Below are 22,308 nucleotides of genomic sequence, written 5' to 3'. Positions count from 1 at the left end.
TTTACTTTTACTTTCAGTCTCGTGGATAGGAAAACTTCTTGTATGCACAGACATCAATTAGCCTATATATAATTAATTTCGTTTTCGCAAATATTTGTTTAAAAACTATTTCTAAATTCAGTTCTAATTTCCAGCAAATTAATAAATGAAAAATAATAACGAAGTGTGCTCAAAAAACTGCCCAACTGAAAACTATAAAAACTGTTTAAGTGCTCAAAATACACATGCTCTGCCTCATATGGTCTTAAACCTGACAGGTGGGCAAATCTAAGCATGTTTTTACTAAAACAAATATACATATGCATATAATAAATAATACTGCTGATAATAATAACATTATACAAAAGTAAATTGTTATGAATAAACTGAAAAAGATATATTTTAATCCTTATATTTTAAACCTTTATATTTATATCCTATATATATATATATATATATATATATATATATATATATATATATATATATATATATATATATATATATATATATATATATATCCTTAGTATTTTAATTCTTTTTCATTTGGTCATTTAGACCAGAACGACTATTGCCGCACAATGAGCGCAATTGTATTTGCTATTTAAGCAGCGTGGTGCAAAATGTCAAAACGACTCTAACGTCTAGCTGAAACTAACAAACAACAATTGTGACGCATTGCACCGGGTGTATGATAAGGCCCAAAGACTGTAAAATCGCAATGTAATTATTAACCGCTGCAATCACCATGACCACATAGTGTTAGTAAATGCACATATATGTACGTGTGTGTGTACTGAAAACGATACTTTTGCCTGACTCATCATTTCAGAAAGGCTTGAATAAACTTTACCACAAATACATCAAATAAACTTTTTTGACCAATTACTTGGTATTTCAACTTCATCCAAGTCTGTCTCTGACTGTGGGTGGGTGGGGAGAAGCAGCTTATTTGCATTTTAAGCCACAGGCTACATAAACAGTTACATTTAGAAAGCAAAATGGTCAGATTCTTGAGTCTATAATACATAATCTGATGGGTATTTTGAGCCAAAACTTTACAGACACATTCTGGACACACCAAAGGCTTATCTTAGATCTTCTATAAGGGGTAAAATAGGTGCTCTGTAAAACTACAGAACAATTTGATATTTAAAGAAATAGCCCAGATTAAAAAAAATAATAATAATAAAATAAAAAAAATTATCCCATGATTTATTTACCGTCAAGCAATACTAAGTCTATTTGTCTGTCCTTTTTTTTTTTTTTTTGGTCAAACATACTCTGAGTTACATTAAATAATATTCTCTTCATAATTGAAGATTGTTTGATCCTAAATTGTCTGCCTTGAAGCAGGCCATGATTGTTGTTTGCATAAATCAAGCTTAAAATCTTCAAATTTGTGGCAGCCTTATTTACATCTGTACAGTATTACTGTCATTCAGTTTGACAGATGGCATTGTGGTGTAAGAATAAACACATCACACTGAGTGACAAAACCACCAATATCAAACTTTGAGATTGAAGAGTAAAGCTTTTCTTAAAAAAATCTAAATATATAGAGATTTTTGGCAATTCATAGATTTCTTTGTAAGGTTTTGTCACATCATGAAAAATATGTCAAATATATGATCAAATATTTAAAAGCACTTTGCTGCAGCACCACATGCTCCACAGGGGGCCTGTTTGATGATGTCACAGGCTGTCAAATATTGAATAAATCAGCTTTTTTAGTTTTATTTCAGAATGTTCCCGTTAGACTAAATGACCTCTAACAAACGGCACAATTTGAACAAAAGCCTCCTGCTGATTTCAAAAACAAAAAAGCACAGTTCTTTTGAATGTGTCATGAGCTGCTTTTATTTTGTCCTTTTTACTAATATCCAATTGTACTGGTATCAAGTTTTTTTTTTTTTTTTTTTTTATGCATGAGAAACGTAATAGAAATAATGACGTATAATCTGTGCTGCTTTGACCCCCTTATCTGACCACACTGTTTGAAACACCCACTGGTATAAATGGATTACAGATTGGAATTTTATTAACACTGGTGTAAACTTCTGTCTCTATATTTAATAACCTACATACTCTATAGATCGATCCTGCTGTATTTGAGGTTAAAAAGCTTTAAGGATGCATCGATATGGAAATAATTGTGGCTGATATGGATGACTTACAGTATAACTCTTTAAATTTGGAGGCCGTCAGCCAATATATAGGTCAATAAAAAGAAATAATGTTTTTTCTATGCATGATTGCAAAAACAAAAGGTAAACACATACATTGAACAACTGACTTTATTTAAAAACTTTAACTTCAGAAAAGCTTGAACTGATTTAGATTGTTATTAGAATCTTTTATTGATCTGGGGTCGTCACACGTCTTTATGCAGTGGATGCCCTTCCAGCTGAAACCCATCTCTGGGAAACATCCACACACACTCCTTCACTACAGACATTTTAGCTTACCCAATTGACCTGTACTGCAAGTCTTTGGACTGTGGGGGAAACCGTAGCACCTGGAGGAAACCTACGTGAACGCAGGGAGAACATTCAAACTCCACACAGAAACACCTACTTACCCAGTCAGCGCTCAAACCAGCGACCTTGTTGCTGGGAGGCAACAGCACTAGCTACTGTGCCACTGCGTCACCCAAAACTAAATAGCGCTATTCCGCCTAGCGTGCTGAACTGAAGCAATGACAACCTGTGATACACTCCCTATATTGTTTACCATGGTACTCTGAATATTCGGTCTGAAATAGCATGTAAGTATGGTTTAGTAATAAGTGTTATTCCTGCACCCCGCCGACCAAGCACCATAGTCGATTTAGGACAAAGTGCGGCAGAAAGTAAGACCAGGAATCCTAACATGCAGGAAATATTTCACAATGTGACAAGTTTTGCTTGATACACAACTGAAAACGTGCTAGATATAATAGTTTTTCATTTGGAATTGCAGTAATATAAAGTATTATAAAATGTTGCAACTGGCGAATGACATGAACTAGTGGGTTGTCCACTGTCATCTTTAGGGTGCACATTCGTGATTTCAGGAGGCATGACTTTGGATGTTAGGAATGGGACTGTTTTACAGGGCTAGTATGCTAATGGTTAGCATTTGGCAGCTCATCTACTGCACCTTTAACTATTCATTTCTGCGGCCAAATAATAAAAAAAATCTTGTCTGACAATGAAATAATTCATAAATAATGCACCAGTAAGTGAAAAATCAGTAATACATTATTTACTGGCTAAAAGATATTGACCTAATTTTGTTATTGGACAGCTAACTATAATATTAAATGAGCATTTATCGAGCTGATATATCATGCATACCTAAAAAACAGAAATACCTAATTCATTTAAAATAATCTGTAATAACATTCAATGTAATAGTAAACATAATCTTGTAGTTTGAAATTAGCATCAAATGGTGCCTCCTTTAAACAAAGTGTTGGCAATGTACTGTACTTTTTGTTTTACACACAACATAGCACTTCATTGCATTTTGTTATCTTTATAGTCATCTTTATTTTTAGTTTCAATGTATACCTGCATTTGCCTTTGTCATTATTTATCTGCTGCATTTTCAATCAGTGAGTGAAGCTAACAGTTAGTGATGTAACAGAAGGTGTTAATCATCATCTATAGAGGCGGAGTTTAGCCCCACTATTACCATACATGTCAACCAGATCTTTTAATCTTTGTTGCTTTGTCCTGTCTTGTTTGATATGATTACAAGCATTACTACAGAAACGTGTTAATACGCGGCTGTCAATCAATCGGTTGGCGGGGAAACCTTACTCCTACATCACTTTGCAGTGGGCCTCAAAATTAAAAAGATTTTGACCCTATTTTAATAACAGAAAATTTTAGAAAAGAGACTTATTGTCTTTATAACACCCCAATATGACTTTGGACACACAATACCTAAACGTGGTTCTGTCCAGATGATTTTCATCATAGATGTCCTTTAAATGAGCATAAACAGTAAGGAAAGCAATTGAATGATTTCATTATAAATCTATGCATTTTTAAAGTGAACCCTCTGTTAATGTCATCAAACGAAAACTCTAAATGAGAGCTTCATTCACTGCTCTTTAATCAGAAAGTTTAGAATATACATAGTAAAAATAGCTATTAAGTTGAATAGGCTGAAGTTTAATTTGGAGAATTTTTATTTGTTATTATTTTTTTTATTTTTCGGCAGATCCTTATAGACTGTTTTAGCTGTCTTAGATGTTTTGAAAGTACAATGATCTCTCATACTGCGTGTTTAATTCAAGGCAACATTGATTTCTCAGTTTTCTTTTGATTATGCCAAGAAATATTTATTTTTACTTAGACATTTATACCAAATAATTTTTACCAGATATTTATTAGGGATATTTATTGTTGCTATAGTTGACATAACTGGTTATTCGTTTATGTCACAGTAGAATACTATGGCGAAGGAGGCGGGGGTGATTAAATAAAACACTCCTACTACTTACAAGCTGTTGAATTGTGCATAATTATCTACCTTTTGAGTTTGCTGGAAAGTCTTTTGTTGACACTGAAGGCGGCACAGGACACAAGCTGCTATTATACTAGTAGGGAGAGATGCTGTAAAAATCAATCTCTGCCTCTCTCTCTCTCTCTCTCTCTTTCTCTCTCACACACTGTACATTTGAGCGCTGCGCTGACCTGTTTGTGTGGTAACTTTTCCTCTCCTCTTGGCTGTTAAAGCGAAACTTGTGGATCTTGACACAAGCGTGCATGATGTGCGAGTTTTCTCCACTGTGTCTATTATAGATTACCTGTGATAATCGCATATTATGCACATATAGACTGTAACTGCAGCTGTTTTTTTCGCGTGACTCATTGGTGTACAGTGCTTTGATTTCTAAAGTCTGGAGTTTTGTTTGATACATTCAAAAAGAGTGTTTTCTTTAAGCAGGTCAAGTTACAGGTACAGTTCATATATCTTATTGCTTGTATTAAATGACAATGTTGTATTACAAATAATATATAAATATTAATATATTCATAAATTTTAATTTGAAAAATGATTGTGTTGTGAAGAATAAATCTAATTGTGTATGGAAAGCATTGTCAGTGCACCGTGATGCACCGAGATATCTAATTGAACCGAATCGATGGCATGATAATCGTAACCGAACCATGAGACCAGTGTAGGTTCACACCCCTAACATTTATACCACATGACAGTTTTTCAGTTTGAAATATAATTACACATTTTAGATACTTTATTCTTCCAAACATTATTTGAAACTTTATTACTTGCACTGAATACGTTTTCTGGGTATATAAAATTACTTTTGTGAATTTTATTGGATGCAGACTGAAAAATGGGTGATGCAACAATATTATTCTTTACATCATTTCTTTCCGAGTGTGATCACAATAGATAGGAGCCGAGAACCATTTTAAAACTGCTCAAAGTTAGATTTGCAAATATATAGAGTAAACATTACTTTTTTTATCTGATGGCCTGGCAAATTAAATTACAGCAAGGGAAAAAATGTGTTTTAAAAAAATGGAAGAGGCAAATGAATCATCTATTCAGAAACATTTTCCATCCCTACAGCACACTTTGTCCCACATCTTGAGAATCAGAGAGCTTATTTTGAAGAATGCATTATTCAATTCGCAGTAACTTTGATAACGAGGAGTTTCCACCCACAATGCCGGCGCTCTCATTTCCTGCGAGTCGCGCTCGCATCATATTCTGTGATGATGTAATCGTGGACTATCTGCTCTGTTGTATCAACGATTTCACTTTATTCAGAGATTCAGTTCAATTCAGAGTCTTTGAAAAGAGAGAGAGAGAAAAAAACTGACATACACCCATTAGAGCAGACAGCCCAGCAATGCCTTCTGATTTCTGTAACTCAGAGGAATGCTGATATTTGATTTTGTCGGGAGAGACAAGAGAAAGAGCAAGAGAGTGAGAAATGATGTCTAGAGTAGAGCAAAATAGATAGAGAGGGAGAAAAAAATCAAATCACCTCTTGAAAATGTTCCAATAATCACTGGAGCACTCCAGCAACTGAGTTGGCCAAAAATAGATTGAATTGAAAGTTACTCTGGGTATTTTATGACGAGAGTGGCTTGCAACAAGGGTTGTCTGGAGAACTTTTCTTCCGATTCTTTTGTGTTTGTTTTGGCAGGTCCTACAAATCTGCAATATTTGCTTCTCAGATTCGAATGTAGACTGAAATACTTGGCATGATAAAAGGTGACGGGCTTGCTTCGCATCCTGATGAATGTGTTAGTAGTGGTGGAAGAAGTACAAAACAATGTACTTTAGTATAAGTACTAATGCCCTAATTAAAAATTTCTCCTGTAAAAGTAGATCGTCCACCTTCACATATTTATGATGTTATGTTGCGTTCATGAGTAAACACAAATTTATTTACTCTATATTGGACTGCTACACTCACCTGCCACTTATTAGATACACCTGTTTAACTGCTGATATGTTAACACAAATTTCTAATCAGCCATTCACATGGCAGCAACTCAGTGCATTTAGGCATGCAGACATGGTCAAGACGATCTGTTGCAGTTCAAACTGAACCTCAGAATGGGGAAGAAAGATGATTTAAGCAACCCAGTCTCATTCTGAAAACGTAGTCCAGCGAACGTTTCTGGAGACCGCGAAATACGTCCCAGGAGGTACGTATTTGTGGAGTTTTTGTTTTCGCGAATCCGTGAGAGGCCGCTGTGTGCACTTTTTCGTATCTCGATTGTCTCTGGCGAGTGCCGTTTGCGCCCGCGCTGTTCTGGCGTCAACCCACCAGAGGCCGCTGTCTGACTGACCGAATCATTGACTGCGCGACCGGCCAATTGGCTGACCCACACTCCTCCTTCTCTAAACCCAACCAGTTTTACCGATTGACCCGCCCGCCCGCTCACTTCCCTAAACCCGAGCAACAATTTAGAAAAAACGTCTAGAAAAGTAAAGCCCTCGCCTGGTTTTTTCACCACGTTTTCGGATTTCACCACGTTCTCACACTGTTATGAACTTGTTCACTTTATTTTTTGGATTCTTTTTTTTTTTCTTACCTGATTTCTGGAACCGCTCTTTCCCGGCCTCAAACCCGCTCGCCGTTGTCAACTCCTCCTCTCTGCATCTGAGGTCCTCCGACGCACACGATGAGCTGACCGAAAAAACTGATTGCAGCGGGAAAGCCCTCCACACGGAGGTAAGCGGTCAGCCGGCAAGCACGAAAGGGAACGTCGTCACACCGCCCTGTAGCGTTTGCTTAAAAAAATGAAATGCAGCCATACGTACCTCCCGGGACGTATTTCGCGGTCTCCAGAAACGTCCACGGGACTACACTTTCAGAATGAGCCTGGGTTGGATTTAAGTGACTTTGAACGTGGCATGGTTGTTGGTGCCAGAAAGGCTGGTCTGAGTATTTCAGAAATTTCTGATCTACTGGAATTTTCATGCACAACTCTAGGGTTAATAGAGAATGGTCCGAAAAAGAGAAAATATCCTGTGAGCGACAATTATGTGGGTGCAAATGCCTTGCTGATGCCAGAAGTCCTGCATTGTATAAATGGTTCAGGCTGCTGGTGGTGGTGTAATGGTGTGGAGGATATTTTCTTGGCACACTTTGGGCTCATGAGTACCAATTGAGCATCATGTTACCGCCACGGCCTACCTAAGTATTGTTGCTGACCATGTTCATCCCTTTATGTCCGTTTTCTAATGGCTAATTCCAGCAGGATATCGTGCGATGTAAAAAGCATGAATAATCTAATACTGGTATCTTGAACATGATAATGAGTTTGCTGTACTCTAATGGCCTCCACAGTCGCCAGATCTCAATTCGATAGAGCACCTTTGGGATGTGGTGAAACGGTAGATTCACATCATGGATGTGCTGCTAACAAATCAGCAGTTACTGTGTGATACTATCTTGTCAATATAGACCAAAGTTTCTGTTTTTAAATTTCAGTTGAAGGCTTATTTGTATTGTATGGCATTTTCTAAATTTGAATGTTGTTATTTTAATGTTTACAGTTCTGTTTTTTGTCATTATGTATTTCGGCATTTTCACTTTAATCTCATCATTTGCTAATGAATGGTAATTTAATTAGGCAATCAAGTGAATGTAACAAAATATGCAATATAGCATATATAGCAATATATGCAATTGAGCAAGCTACTTAAAAAATGTAGTGAGCTAAGCTAATAGCTACTCTACTTAAAATGTAGCTTAACTACACTGATAGCTACCCCCTGGGAAATGTAGCAAGCTAAGCTAAAAGCTACAAGGCAAAAGTAGCTTAGCTACATCCAAGCTATTTTTGCAATTTTTATTTTGAAATCGATAATTATATATATATAGAGGTGGCAGTAACGCAACAAAAAGTTTGTTGTCGAACACCGTAAAACAGGAAGAAGAATTCCTCATTCTAGCCATCATATGGATTTACTATCACCGGCTACACACCGGCCTCACAGCTCTGTGATTGTCATTGCCATCACTTATTGATCTGCGAACTGTAAATGTAGCTTGTGTGGACGCTACTGCGCTACTTGACTAATAAAATAGCTTTGTTACTGAAAAGCTATTTGATTTAGAAAGTAGCGACGCTACCACCAAGCTACTGATAAATGTAGTTAAGCTAGTAGTGTCACTACTTGTAGCGACCCTACTGCCCACCACTGCTTACAGTATATAACAATAAAGTAAATAAACTTTAAAGGACTCTATTTTAATGATCCAGGTGCAAAGTCTTAAGCGTATGGTGCAAAAGCATTAAGGTCATGTTCGAATCCACATTTGCTATTTTAAGGACGGATAAATACGCTTTGAGCCCTGGCGCATGATCTAACAGGGTTGTGCTGATTCTCTTAATGAGTTCTAAGTGTTTTGAGAATGCACCAATCAGAGTCTCATCTCTCATTCCCTTTAAGAGCCACTTCACTAGCGAGAAAACAGTTAAACAGACCATCTGCAGCACGCGGATAAAAAATGAGCCTCCTCCATTCGGCTCTTTACTTTATCTGTCTCTTTTTCATAGATAAGGAAATGGAGTTGTATGCACTTCGCTGAAGACATCCATTCGCCTACATATTTAATTTTATTTGTTAAGCGCAAAGATTTGTTTCAAAACTATTTCCAGCAAACAAATGAATGAACAATAGTAATGAAGTATGGTTATATCCAAACACATGTCCTATGAACCATATGGTTCAAAAGGTGGACAAATCTAAGCTTGTTTTTAATAAAACAAAGTCTAAATGTGTGTTGACAAATATAAACATACAATATATAGTAAAAAAAACAACAACATTATATGTAAATGTGTTCATATTTTAAGAAGAATTATTTTGAAGAATATGTTTGCATCTATTTTGCGGTTCTGCAACTCTGATGATAATTTACAAACATGGCCTTCCATGTTCAAGCATTTTATTAGAGGTGTGAATCTACACTGGTTTCACAGTTCGGTTCTTTTATAATTATCATGCCATCGATTTGGTTCAATCTGAAATCTCGGTGCATCACGGTGCACTGACGATGCTTGCCATACACACTTTTATGTTTTCTTCACAGCACAGCAATTCTTCAATTACAATTTATAATATATTTATATTAATACACTTTTTGTAATACAATTTTGTCCTTTAATAAAAACTGTCAGATAAACAAACTGTACCTTTAAAAACTCAAGTACATGCACAGAACATCATGAGCATTTATAGCAAATAAACAAATACAAATGTCCCACTCGCTTTCTGAGCCATGTCTAATGAGTTCTTACATCCCTTTGACTGCTCACGCGCTCAACAGAAGGGGTACACTTGGCTCTGATGCTCTGGCGCTGTTCACCGATGAGTGATACTGATAAACGGCAGTGGCAATCCATGACAGACGCGGAGGAGAAGACTCGCTATGCAGACACGCACAAGTCTGGATGCACAAGTATTGCTATAACTGCCGAGGAAACTTTACCTCACGGCAGCAGGTCAAAGGTCTAAAGCGAGAGAGTGAGAAATGGAGTTTACTTTCAGGTTCTTTACAACAGTAAAACAGGGGCTTCTGCTGTATATGTCAGTCCAGCAAACACCAAGCGTTTTAAATACTCACGCTCGCCTCCCCCGCCATACTAAGCTACTGCAAAGTGCATATGAGATAAAGGACGTCAGTACACAATAACCGGTTAGGAATACTACTGAACTGATACCAAAATGTCTGCATCTGCATTAGGGTTGTAACAATATACCGGTATGACGGTTTAACACGATTTGAATGTGCACGATTATCATACCATGAACAATTGCATATCAACGGTTTTAACCCTTAAAGACCGAGACAGCTGCCCGCGGCTAAAAATAAGTATTGCTCTTAAATGTTTAATAACTTTTGATCCGCTGATCCGATTCATACAATTCAAAGATTGGCATAAAGAAGAGAATCTCAGCTTTCCAGTGCTGTATATACATAACATTCTTTCAGAGGCTCCGGAATCAGTGCGGTTACGTCATCAAAATTTGACAACGCTGATTTGACAAAGAAACGCTCGTCACTGTGTCTCCGGACAAACCAGACATGATACATTGATGCATTGTCCCTCCTCCATGCCCAGATTGGTTCAAACTTGCTATATCACAACCAATAAGCATAGGTTTCGCTTTTGTTTGTGGACCAACAATGAGCTTTTAGAACAACACAGAATGAGAGATAGGCATACATTTATGCGCGGCTAAATAAAACGCAAAAAAAAAAGTTTTGCATGAAATAATTCTCATACTAAGTACTTTTGCATGCACAGCAGCACAGAAACATGACAAAACAGTGACACAGCAAAGACGAACTGCTGCTCTTGCTGTTTTCAAAAGACGCAAATGAAGATGCAGCTGTTTGTCTGCATTGCAGACAACCATATCCAAATCCATATCCACAGACAACCATATCCATGCTGGCTCATAAAACCTAAGGATGTTCCATATTGAATCTAGTTTCGTTATGTAACTATTTATAGTATAGTAAATATTTATATCTATTTTTTTTATTGAGGATTTGCACCATGTTTATTTGGACTTTATTTGGACTTTGACACATTATTTATTATTTTCTTATTTTTTTATTTGTTCATTGTAAGTGGTGTTGTTTATAGTAACTAAAAATATATTATTTGGAAAAAGTCAAATTTGCTTCACTGTTCTATCATTTTGTAACATTTGTAACATACCGTATACCGCGAAACCGTCAAACCGTGGTATTGTTTTAGACGATTATCATACCGTAAAAAATTCATACCGTTACAACCCTAGTCTGCATCACGGTGCACCGAAGAAACAATTAATTTTGACACCCCTGCATTTCATACAGTTGGCACAACCATTTATGGCAGATTTACAGACAACTGACAGTTAAGACAGATATAGATTCATTTCCAATAATAATTCCTATAGAAAAGACATCCAAATATGCCGTTTTAAATTGTAAAGAAATCTGTGTTTTTGAAACAAACAAAGACAGCAGAAGTCAATGATTTATTTGAACTATATTGCCTGACATGTTTACTGTTACAAAATATTATTAATCTTTCTCGAATAAAATATACTGTGTTTAAAGCAAAAAAAAAAAAAAATTTTTTTAGTTTTTTACCCAGACATTTAAAAAGAATATATTTTAGAGCAGTGAACAGTAATACCATAATACAGTGATATTTTTATCCAAGCTTATCAGAATCTTATACTGGCCCATGGATAATATATATATATATATATATATATATATATATATATATATATATATATATATATATATATATATATATATATATATATATATATATATATAAATATATATATATAAATATATATATATATATATATATATATATATATATATATATATATATATATATATATATATATACTACAGTATTTTACATTTAAAAAAAGAATGTTTAAATGTTCTACTTTGATTAATTAACAGTATAAATGACTAATATGTGCAGGGCTAATCAGTTATTCCATTAAACTGCAGTTTCTTTAGTTATCCCAAAGTTAATATTAATAAAGTTCAAATTAGGATAATGTTGACACCACTACATTTTTTTTTTCAGGTTGGAGCTGTCATTCATGGATGTTGCAATGTCAGTTATATGCATGCATCGCATTATGAAACTATTCTTGTTGACATCTTGGAGTAAAACATAGACTAAACTTGAGGTTGGGTGATCTGGTCCAATAGACTCACTGGACAGACACCGTGACCGTCCTTCTCGGAACTAGATGGTGGGACAGCAGTATAAACTCGCACGTCTTGCGCTCTAACCGAAAGTGGGAGACGCATCACTATGGCAACCTCACAATCTCTCCAATGCGGTGCCTCATGATATTTACAAACAAGACATATCGATCATATTTATAATCATTTGACAGTTACGGAGAATAGCCGCCAAATGTAGCGAAGTAAGACTAAAGACTTTTCTCTAGTAATTTACTTGAGTATGAGTAAAAGTACATATTTAAATGTACTCAAAAAGTACACGTTACACAATAATTTTACTCAAATAAATTTATCGAAGTAAATGTACCTCTTTACTACCGACCTCTGGTTATAAATCAATAATGCAGCATTTGTAGCTTCAGTTATAAACAGCTTACTAACGTTTATTAATGTAGAGTTAATGCTTAACAGATAAAGAATTCGCTATTTGTTAATGTTTAATAAATGCTTCATAGTGTGTAGTTATAAAGTGTTACTACTATTTCTTTAGTTTAGTACAAAAACGTTCTACCACAGCCTCCGTTACAGGAGAAAATCAAGGATTTTGTGCTCTTCTGTAAGTTATGGCTCAGCCTGGGGCGAGCAGACTTTCAGCTCTGCTCATAAATGTTAATAAAGAAACTGCCTGTATCTTTTTTTATTTATACGTCGAATACAGATCTGCAAACCAAAGCAGTCCAGCCTGGATGTGCTTTTATGTTCAGTAGCTCTGCACTGATGCCATCTGTGTAGGTGAAAATGCCATTCATCATCATTTGTGTTGGAGCTCATGCATGTTCGCTCAGATGAACCTTTTCACGCTGTAGATCAAACCTGAGCTGGATACATATATAGACATACAGGTTATTTTGCATGTCAATAATTCTGCCGGCCGCCGTATCAAGGCGAGAAGATGCTGTAATCCATCATGTGCTACAGATCAACACCTTCAAATGTCACTCCCGCTTGCGCTAGATCACAGAGACGGCATACTACTAATGGTTGCAATACTCACACGTGCGTTTCTGATTGGTCGCTTCTTTTTATTGAGTGTAATTGTGTCTATTTGGAGTGTAGATGGGGATTAAAGTGAAGGAATCAATTTGAGCTTGATCTTTGAAGATAAAAGGGATTGAAGTGCTGTGAATCCTACTGTACCTCAAACCTCCCCATACAAGAAAGAGAATTTTGCTTCAATCTTTTTAGTAGAAAGTTTTTATTTGTAATGTTTATTTAGTAATTTATTTTATCATGGGCTATAGATCTTTTATATATAGGCAAGGCAAGTTTATTTACATAGGACATTCCTACACAATGGCAATTTAAATTGCTTCACATAAACAGGAATAAAAGAGACAAGTATATGAGAAAAAAATAAAAGCCAATAGTATAAAAACTGTTAAAAACAGATTAAAATATGTTGAAAAATTAGAAAAACATAATAGTGCGATCTGTGGGACATAACACAGTGCTCATTCAGTAAAGGCATGCGTTTTCAGTCGGTGCCTAATGTTGGAGCACATCTGATCATTTCTGGAACCTGATTCCAGTAGTGGGGGGCTGCAGTAGCTGAAGGCAGATTCACCCTGCTTTCACTGAACTCTTGGAATTTCTAGTTAAATGATCCTAAAGATCTGAGAGATCTGTTAGGTTTGTGTTTAGTGAGCATATCTGTAATGTATTGAGGCTATTTAGTGATTTAAGTAGTAATACTTTAAAATCTATTCTGAATGTGATATGCTGTGATTTTCTGGTTCTGGTCAGAATCCTGGCAGTAGCATTCTGGATGAGCTGCAACTATCTGACTGTCTTTTTGGGAAGGCCAGTGAGGAGTCCATAACGGTAATTCACCCTGCTGCTGATAATAGCAAGAAAAGGTTTCTCAAATTCCTCACTGGAATTAAAGCATCTAATTCTTGCAATGTTTTTGAGATGATAGTATGCTGATTTACTTACCTCTTTGACATGACTACTGAAACTTAAATCTGACTCCAGAATCACACCAAGATTCTTGACCTTATTTTTGTGTTGTTTGACACTTCGAGCCAAGGTATGCATTCAGATATAGAATATTTCTTACTTTTAATAATACATGAATCATTTCATTCTGAACTTAGCAGTTATATCATATTTATTTTTCCAGAGCTTAAAACTGTCACAAAATGATTTTGAAGTATAGTTTAAAACACATTTGTATTCTTGGGCTTGTTTTTGACAAACTATTCAGTTAATATTAACAAAATATCTATCAATAATATCAAAACATATAATTAGTAACATAACAATACCTTAACAATTAAACCATAATCATAACCACAACAACAAATAATAATAAACTATTCAGTTAATATTATCAAAATATCTATCAATAATATCAAAATATATAATTAATAACATATCAATAGCATAACAATTAAACCATAATCATAACAACAACAACAACAAATAATAATAATAATAATAATAATAATAATAATAATAATAATTATTATTATTATTATTATTATTATTATTATTATTATTATCAACATTCTATTAGTTTCATTTATTTTGGTTTCACATTTCATGGACTTTCCTTTATTTGAGTACTTTTAGGCCATTACACTTTTAGACACACGCTTGTAGTGCTATAGACAACCTGCAGTCTGTGTGAGTCCTAATGCCCCAGTATAGTGAAGGGGACACTATATTGTCAGTGGGCGCTGTCTTTCAAATAAGATGTAATACTGAGATACTGACTCTCTGTGGTCATTAAAAATTCTATGGCACTTCTTGTAAAGAGTAGGGGTGTAACCCTGGTGTCCTGGCCAAATTCCCTCCATCGGCCCTTACCCATCATGGCCTCCCAATCATCCCCATCCCCTCTATAACTGGTGTGTGTTGAGCGCACTGGCGCCATTGTCCTGTGGCTGCCGTCACATCATCCAAGTGGATGCTGCACACTGGTGGTGGAGTGGAGATTCCAATATGGATTTACATGGATTTACTGTGTGGTATGAAAATATTGATCTAAAGCTAAGTTTGGAGGGCTGGTAAAGAATCATTGGAAAAAGGGAATATCAATCCTTACAATCGCTTACAATTTGTGTTTTTGATGTCTGTTTTTTGTTTAGTGTACACTGAAAAAAATGTCTGCAAAATTGTTGCAAACAATTTATATGGGTTGAATTTAAACAAACGAATTAAATGTAGTAATGTTTAACTAAATTTGTTTGTTTAAATTCAGCCCAAATAAATTGTTTACAACCACGTAAAAAAGTAGCTCTACTACTTGATTCTCCAGTGTTAATGTGGCTTATGTGGTTGTTTAAAATATTGTTCGCCTTTCTGATCCCTGCGGAATAAATTACGCTAAAGAAATTGCATGTTAAAGAAAGCAGAAAACAAACTTTAACAAACTTTGTTTTGGCCGAATTTTGACATCAATTTCAGTTTATTCTTCAGTTTCATTTGAAGTATACAGGTGCCTTAAATAATAGTATTTGTATAATTTTTGCCATTATTCTATTCATTAATGACTTAATATAGTTTTTATTAACATTATAAATAATAATTTTGAATAAATAAAATTGTAATTATAAAATTAGAATTTTATTATTTATTATTGATATTTCATCATTCCCAAAATAATAATAATAATTTCTTAATGTTTGAAATGACTGCTTACTATATAGTAACAATAATAATCCGTGTGATTCCTAAATAAGACACCTTGTCCGTAGCGCGCATGCTCATCATGGTCAGCAGTAGAGTTCAGATTGATGTTTTTTGTCTTGTAGGTAAAGCTCAAGCCATTATAGTGATTGTGACCCTGTTGAAAACTTGGCATGGGATAACCTAATTATATACATAACCATGTCTTTGCAACGCGCTTGGTATTGCAGAGGCGTCCCGGCGCTGAATTAATCATCATCTAATATAAGCGCTCGCTTTCTTATCCATCTGTCTGGACTTACAGAAGGGCTTGAGGAAGATCTGCAGCCCACCCCGATGCATTAAGCTTTTTTTCCCGCTGACATGATTCACAGTCGCAGGTCCATATCCAGCATATTGCATCGGCTTGATGAGGCCATGTATATGGATCTCTGTTTATGCAGGTGCAGGATAATAGAGGAACATTGAACAATGGCTCCAGTGTGCCGCTTCAGCAGAACTTGGTCCCCATCAGTCTGCTAACAAGGGTGATGCCTCAGTCTACAATATTAGCAGGGAAACTAACAGCTCAGCACTGTAAAAATCCATTTATTCTGTCAAAGCTGTGGGCTACTTTCAAACGCAGGGCGCTGCGACACTTGTATGAGAGATCTAGGTTTGAATCTGGCATGCGACTTATCTTGGTTCTGTTTTGGGCTTATTTTTGTATTAATTCTTTCTGCTTTCCTGGCAATGAAATAGTTTTGTGTCTTTAATTAGTGATTGGCAAATTATAAATCAGTTTTACTAAATTGCTTGACTTTTATATTACTCCTGTAAGATTAAATAGATTCAACCCTAATATCCACGACCCTTTGTTTTAACTGCAAGAAGATACAAGGTACATTTCATTGTGTGCTGGAATGTGAGGAGGTTTTGGGTGGAGGTGACTCAATATATTTCACAATTTATTTCCATTCCAATTTCCTTTATGTCCTGGGTTATGTATATTGAATATGTACGAAGACAGTTGTGCTTTGTCTACTAAATAAAGAAAATTGATTGGTTTATGTTTAATTCAAGCAAGGTGTTGTATTGCTTAATTCATTCATTCATTCATTTTCTTGTCGGCTTAGTCCCTTTATTAATCCGGGTCGCCACAGCGGAATGAACCGCCAACTTATCCAGCAAGTTTTTACTCAGCGCATGCCCTTCCAGCCGCAACCCATCTTCGTGAACCATCCACACACACATTCACACACACACACTCATACACTACGGACAATTTAGCCTACCCAGTTCACCTGTACCGCATGTCTTTGGGTACCGGAGCACCCGGAGGAAACCCACGCGAAGGCAGGGAGAACATGCAAACTCCACACAGAAACCTACTACACCACTGCCTCGCCCCTGTATTGCTTAATGTTGAAAGAAAAAAATTAATCACCCCTCCATTGGACTTTGGTTGAGAAAATCTATAACATGCTTGGCTCTTGAAAAGGTCACATATATAATAAGGAAAAAAAATCCTCAGAATTTTGTAATATCTGGGAGGTGTTTTTTAACTTTGTTAAAAATTGAGATATTGAAGAAGCTTTAGAGGTCTGAAGTTGTGGAATGTGAATTGGTTCTTGATTATAATTGAATTTTTTTATTAATTAAGTTATTTTAATATTATTTTTATTTAAATTTTTTTTTTATAAGAACTATTATTTAGTTTTTTATTTTTTCTCCCGCTAAGCTTGTCTGGGCTAAGTTTTGGGTATTGGGGTTTGAATTATGGTAAAATCTTGAAAAAAACTCAATAAAGACATGTTATACAAAATTGCTTGACTGTTGGTTGCACAATTTTTATTTATTATTATTACTTTTTTAACTATTTTACATTGCAATGATAATAAAAACAACAACAATAATAATAATAATACTTCTACTACTACTACTACTACTACTACTACTACTAATAATAATAATAATAATAATAATACTACAAATAATAATAATAATAATAATAATAATAATAATAATAATAATAATAATTATTATTACAATTATTATTATTATTATTATTATTATTATTATTATTATTATTATTATTATTATTATTAATAATAATAATAATACTACAAATAATACTACAAATAATAATAATAATAATAATCTAATAAATTAGGAGTAATTGTAAAATATTGTGTAAATAATAATCCATTCTGGTAACACTTTACAATATGTTTTTTATTATTAGTTAGCATTAGTTAATGCATTAGTTAGTTAATGCATTAGTTTACATGAATTAATAATGAACAACCCATCTGTTAAGCATTACTTAATATTTGATAATGTTAATTAACATATATTCACATATGTTTATTAACGCATTAGTTTACATCAACTAAGGGTGAACATTGACTTTGTTTAGCATTGCATAATTTAGAATAAAAATAATAACTATAATACTAATAACGACAATAATAAATAAATAAAAACAATAACGAATTTCTTACAGTAAGCAAGTTTGCATTGCAAGTTTGTAAAGATTCCCAAAAATGCACAACTGACCCAAACTCAAAGCAAATGCACCGCTGTACTCTATGAGTGTTTTCAGTGCTGCCCTCGACGCTAAAACATGCAGCGCATATATTTATTTAATTAAATTGCAGCCTGTGCAATTTGATAATCACACTAAGCCTTACTGCAATTTCAATTTTATCATGATTAATTATGCAGCCCTAGATCCAATGCCATATCGAGGGATTGGAATTACTAACTTAGGCCAGCAAACACACACAAACAACACTCTACATGACTACACACACGCACACAAACCCTTAAAGCAACCACATGGCAACACACTGGCAACCAGCCACCTGTGGGCGGAGTTTGGCACGACTTTTAAACAAAGATTTGATTGTCATTCTGGTGGTATTGAAAGCCCGGCTGACTTTTCTCCAAACTCTTTGTCCTTCCTTCAGGTCAGCTGGCGGCAGGTACATGTGAAATCGTGACTCTGGACCGGGACAGCAGCCAGCCAAGAAGGACCATCGCCCGGCAGACGGCCAGGTGCGCCTGCAGGAAGGGCCAGATTGCGGGCACTACCAGAGCCAGTCCAGCATGTGTGGATGGTAAGATGGAAAAAGGGTTGAGGTGGGACTCATCCGGGCTTTGGTGCCGCTTCCTCTAAGCCCAGCAGAGCAGCCATAGCTGGAGCTTTGAGATTCCAGGCTGATCCATGAGATTACACTGCTCACTGAGTGTGGCTGAAGTGTCACTCACAGGATTTGGGATGTTGCTGCAGGTTTCATCAGTGCCCAAAGTCACATGTGCCGAATGTGTTACGAGGTGACGGACACTGGGGAAATTTAGACTTGGTGAAGATTAGCTCCGAGCTGCTGTGTGTTATTTACATAGCAAACTTCGGCAAACAAGAACGACAAGCGAATCTCGACTACAGGTTGTCGTGTGAATAAACTTGAGGTTCTGGAAAGCTTTGAATACACAAGACTTTATTTTAGAGTCAGACATGATTGAAAGATTCGGTAAGGGAATCAGATGTTAATTCGGTTGTTATTAAGTGCTCTCATAGAATCGCAGAGTTCATTAAAGAGATTATTTTTTCAGGCTGAATCATTTTTAGTTAGTCAAAAGAACTGGTTTATTGGAGTCATTTTTTAATGCTTCAGATTTGTGGAGGACCTGTTTACACCTGGTGTGTTAAGATCAATCAGATCAAATGTGGCCGGGGACTAAAATAATTTAAATCTGGTTATTTTCAAACATTTCAAGATCAGTTTTAATTATGTAAATGCCTATGTGGTTGGATGCTTTGAAATCAGTGGCGGTATTGATACAGCGTCTCATAGGACACTCAATTTTTTGTGATACAAATCAGTTTGGAACAAAATTTGGTTAGATGTATGGGTTCGCTTTTAAAGCAATTATTTAGATGTCTAAATATTTTCCAAATGTTACTGTGACCCACAAAATTAAAAAAGAGAGAGATTTAAACATAGCATGACTAAATAGATAAGCTTTCCATTGATGTATGTATTTGTTGTGATTTGGCTGTCGCAACTATTTGAAAATTTGAACTCTGAGAGTTCTAAAAAAATCCAAATATTAAGAAAATGATCTATAAATTTGTTCAAAATAACGTTTTAGCAATAAGCATTACTAAATTATAAAGAAAATGCCTAAAAAAGATACATTTACAGTCAAAAATCTAATAAATATCTACGTCCAACATGATCTTTACTTAATATTCAATTTTTTTTTGCATAAAAGAAAACTACATTTTTGACCAATACAATATTTATTGACCAAAAAATAAAACGATGCAGTGAGATATTAAATTAAATGAAATGAAATTTTATTTTTACATATTGTTTCACAATAATTATCATCCTAAAGCAGCTTTACAATAGATGCATGTTATTACATCGTTGATCAAAATCAGAGATAGGAAGTTATGCATAGGGAGGACATATGTATATATGTTTTGGCAGTTTTTAATTTTTTAAACACCATTTTAAGGACAAATTTTTTAGCCCCTTTAAGATAATTTTTTTTTTCGAAACAAACCATCATTATACAGTAACTTGGCTGATTACCCTAACCTGCCTAGTTAACCTAATTAACCTAGTTAAGCCTATAAATGTCACTTTATGCTGTATAGAAGTGTGTTGAAAATATCTAGTCAAATATTATTTACTGTCATCATGACAAAGATTAAATAAATCAGTGATTTGAAATGAGTTTTAAAAATATATGTTTAGAAATGTGTTGAAAAAACCTCTCCGTTAAAAAGGAATTGGAGGAAAAATAACAAGGGGTCTAAAAATTTAGGGGGGCTAATAATTCTGACTTCAACTGTGTATATATATGAGCAATATCACACGAGTAGCAGTGCAATATGGCTGTATGGTGGGAGGCGTGTGTTAGTGCCCCCACCAGTGCCGATATACAACCATATCGCACTGCTACGAGTGTGATATTGCGAGATTGACGGCATAATTGTGTATATAAAACAAAATCAAACATGGAGAGTCTCAAAAACCCTTTTGTATGAGGAACTATTTTCTCCCGTGTTGGATTCAAATCATAAGCTGACAGTTAAACAGTTGAGCAAGTATCTTTTAAACTTTACATCTGTAGTGTTGGCTTTTTGCTGGCTGTATGTGGGCGGAGTAATACACAAAGCGTAAAGAGGCTGCACGGGTGCTGATATTACTTTTTAAATATATCACGGCTATCAGCCAATCAGATTCGAGAGCCAGACAGAACTGTTGTATATATATATATATATATATATATATATATATATATATATATATATATATATATATATATATATATATATATATATATATATATATATAACTTGTATTTATATATAAATATTATATGTTTTGAGTGCAGGTATACAGTAGAACCATTTGAAGAGCTTAAACTAAATCTGTTTCAAGAGTTCCCACTTACACTGAAAAAAAAATTATTCAAAGATGATTCCTTGGATTTACTGAATTTTTTTTCGTTAAGTGGTTGGAAACAATTTAAATGTGTTGAATTTAAACAAACAAATTAGGTTGAACATTATTGAATTTAATTTGTTCGTTTAAATTCAACACAAATAAATTGTTTGCAACAGTTTTGCATGCAACACTTTTTTCAGTGTAGATTAGCTTGGCATTTTAAGCAATTTTGGCATGCTGTCCCGGGAGAGAACCCTGAGCTCAGAGTTATTTGAGCCCAGGGCTTCCGCACGGTTGATAAGCATATCAGGAGATCCGAGATCAGGAGGGTCTTGAGAGCTTACCCTTTAGAAAAGGGGGTAAAGGAGGAGTTGGGGTGGAAGGGGGGATTTTTCCAAAATGAAGATAGAGCTGTAGGAGAAAAATGATCCATTTATGGTAAATTAGGACCGCTCTGATTGGATTATTACTGATTACGGATGAGCGGTCAGTCGTGCTCAATCATATCACGTGCTCCTATCGAAATTAGTTTATGAAACTTCACTTAGAGATGTAGCCCAAAGCATTTATGAATTACAACCATTTAATTTCTGTTTGGAACTCCCCTCCCCCTCCAAAAAAAAAAAAAGATTACCATTTTTGAAATTAATTAAGTGAAGGATTTCACAGGGATTCATTAAAATTCCCAATTGCCCTTAAATTCTATTGAAACCATTTGTTTGTTCTTGTGCACAACTGTTCAGTGAACGCAGTGAAAAGTTCCTCTCCTGAGTCTGAGCTGTTTTTCAACGTGATTACACAGAATTTTTCACAGAAGCAAATGGCAGCACTTAATTGAGAGCCTTTTTCAAATTATATCTTGGCATTTGCAGCTTTTGCTGGTCCATTTGTTGTGTTCCCTTTTCCCTCAATTTAGTTTTATTCTCACATGGACTGGTTTTCAGCGTGACCTGCACTTATCTTCATGTGGTCGTATGT

The 22,308-nt window shown here is 35.0% G+C and overlaps 1 protein-coding gene across 2 annotated transcripts in view; it reads left to right on the top strand.

Moving 5' to 3' along the window:
• The window catches only part of tafa5b (TAFA chemokine like family member 5b), a 126,520-nt gene that overhangs the window by 73,459 nt on the left and 30,753 nt on the right, over positions 1 to 22,308 (top strand). For both annotated transcript variants that reach the window (XM_087312485.1, XM_087312486.1), the window contains exon 2: positions 18,835 to 18,984. In XM_087312485.1, the coding sequence (XP_087168611.1) occupies positions 18,835 to 18,984 (150 nt within the window). The remainder of the gene's footprint in view (positions 1 to 18,834; positions 18,985 to 22,308) is intronic.

The sequence above is a fragment of the Danio rerio genome, chromosome 25 (genome assembly GCF_052040795.2).
Source record: "Danio rerio strain M-AB ecotype USA chromosome 25, GRCz13ab, whole genome shotgun sequence".
NCBI lineage: Eukaryota > Metazoa > Chordata > Actinopteri > Cypriniformes > Danionidae > Danio > Danio rerio.
Note: the sequence above shows the minus strand (reverse complement) of the source record. Positions and strands in the feature narration are given on the sequence as shown.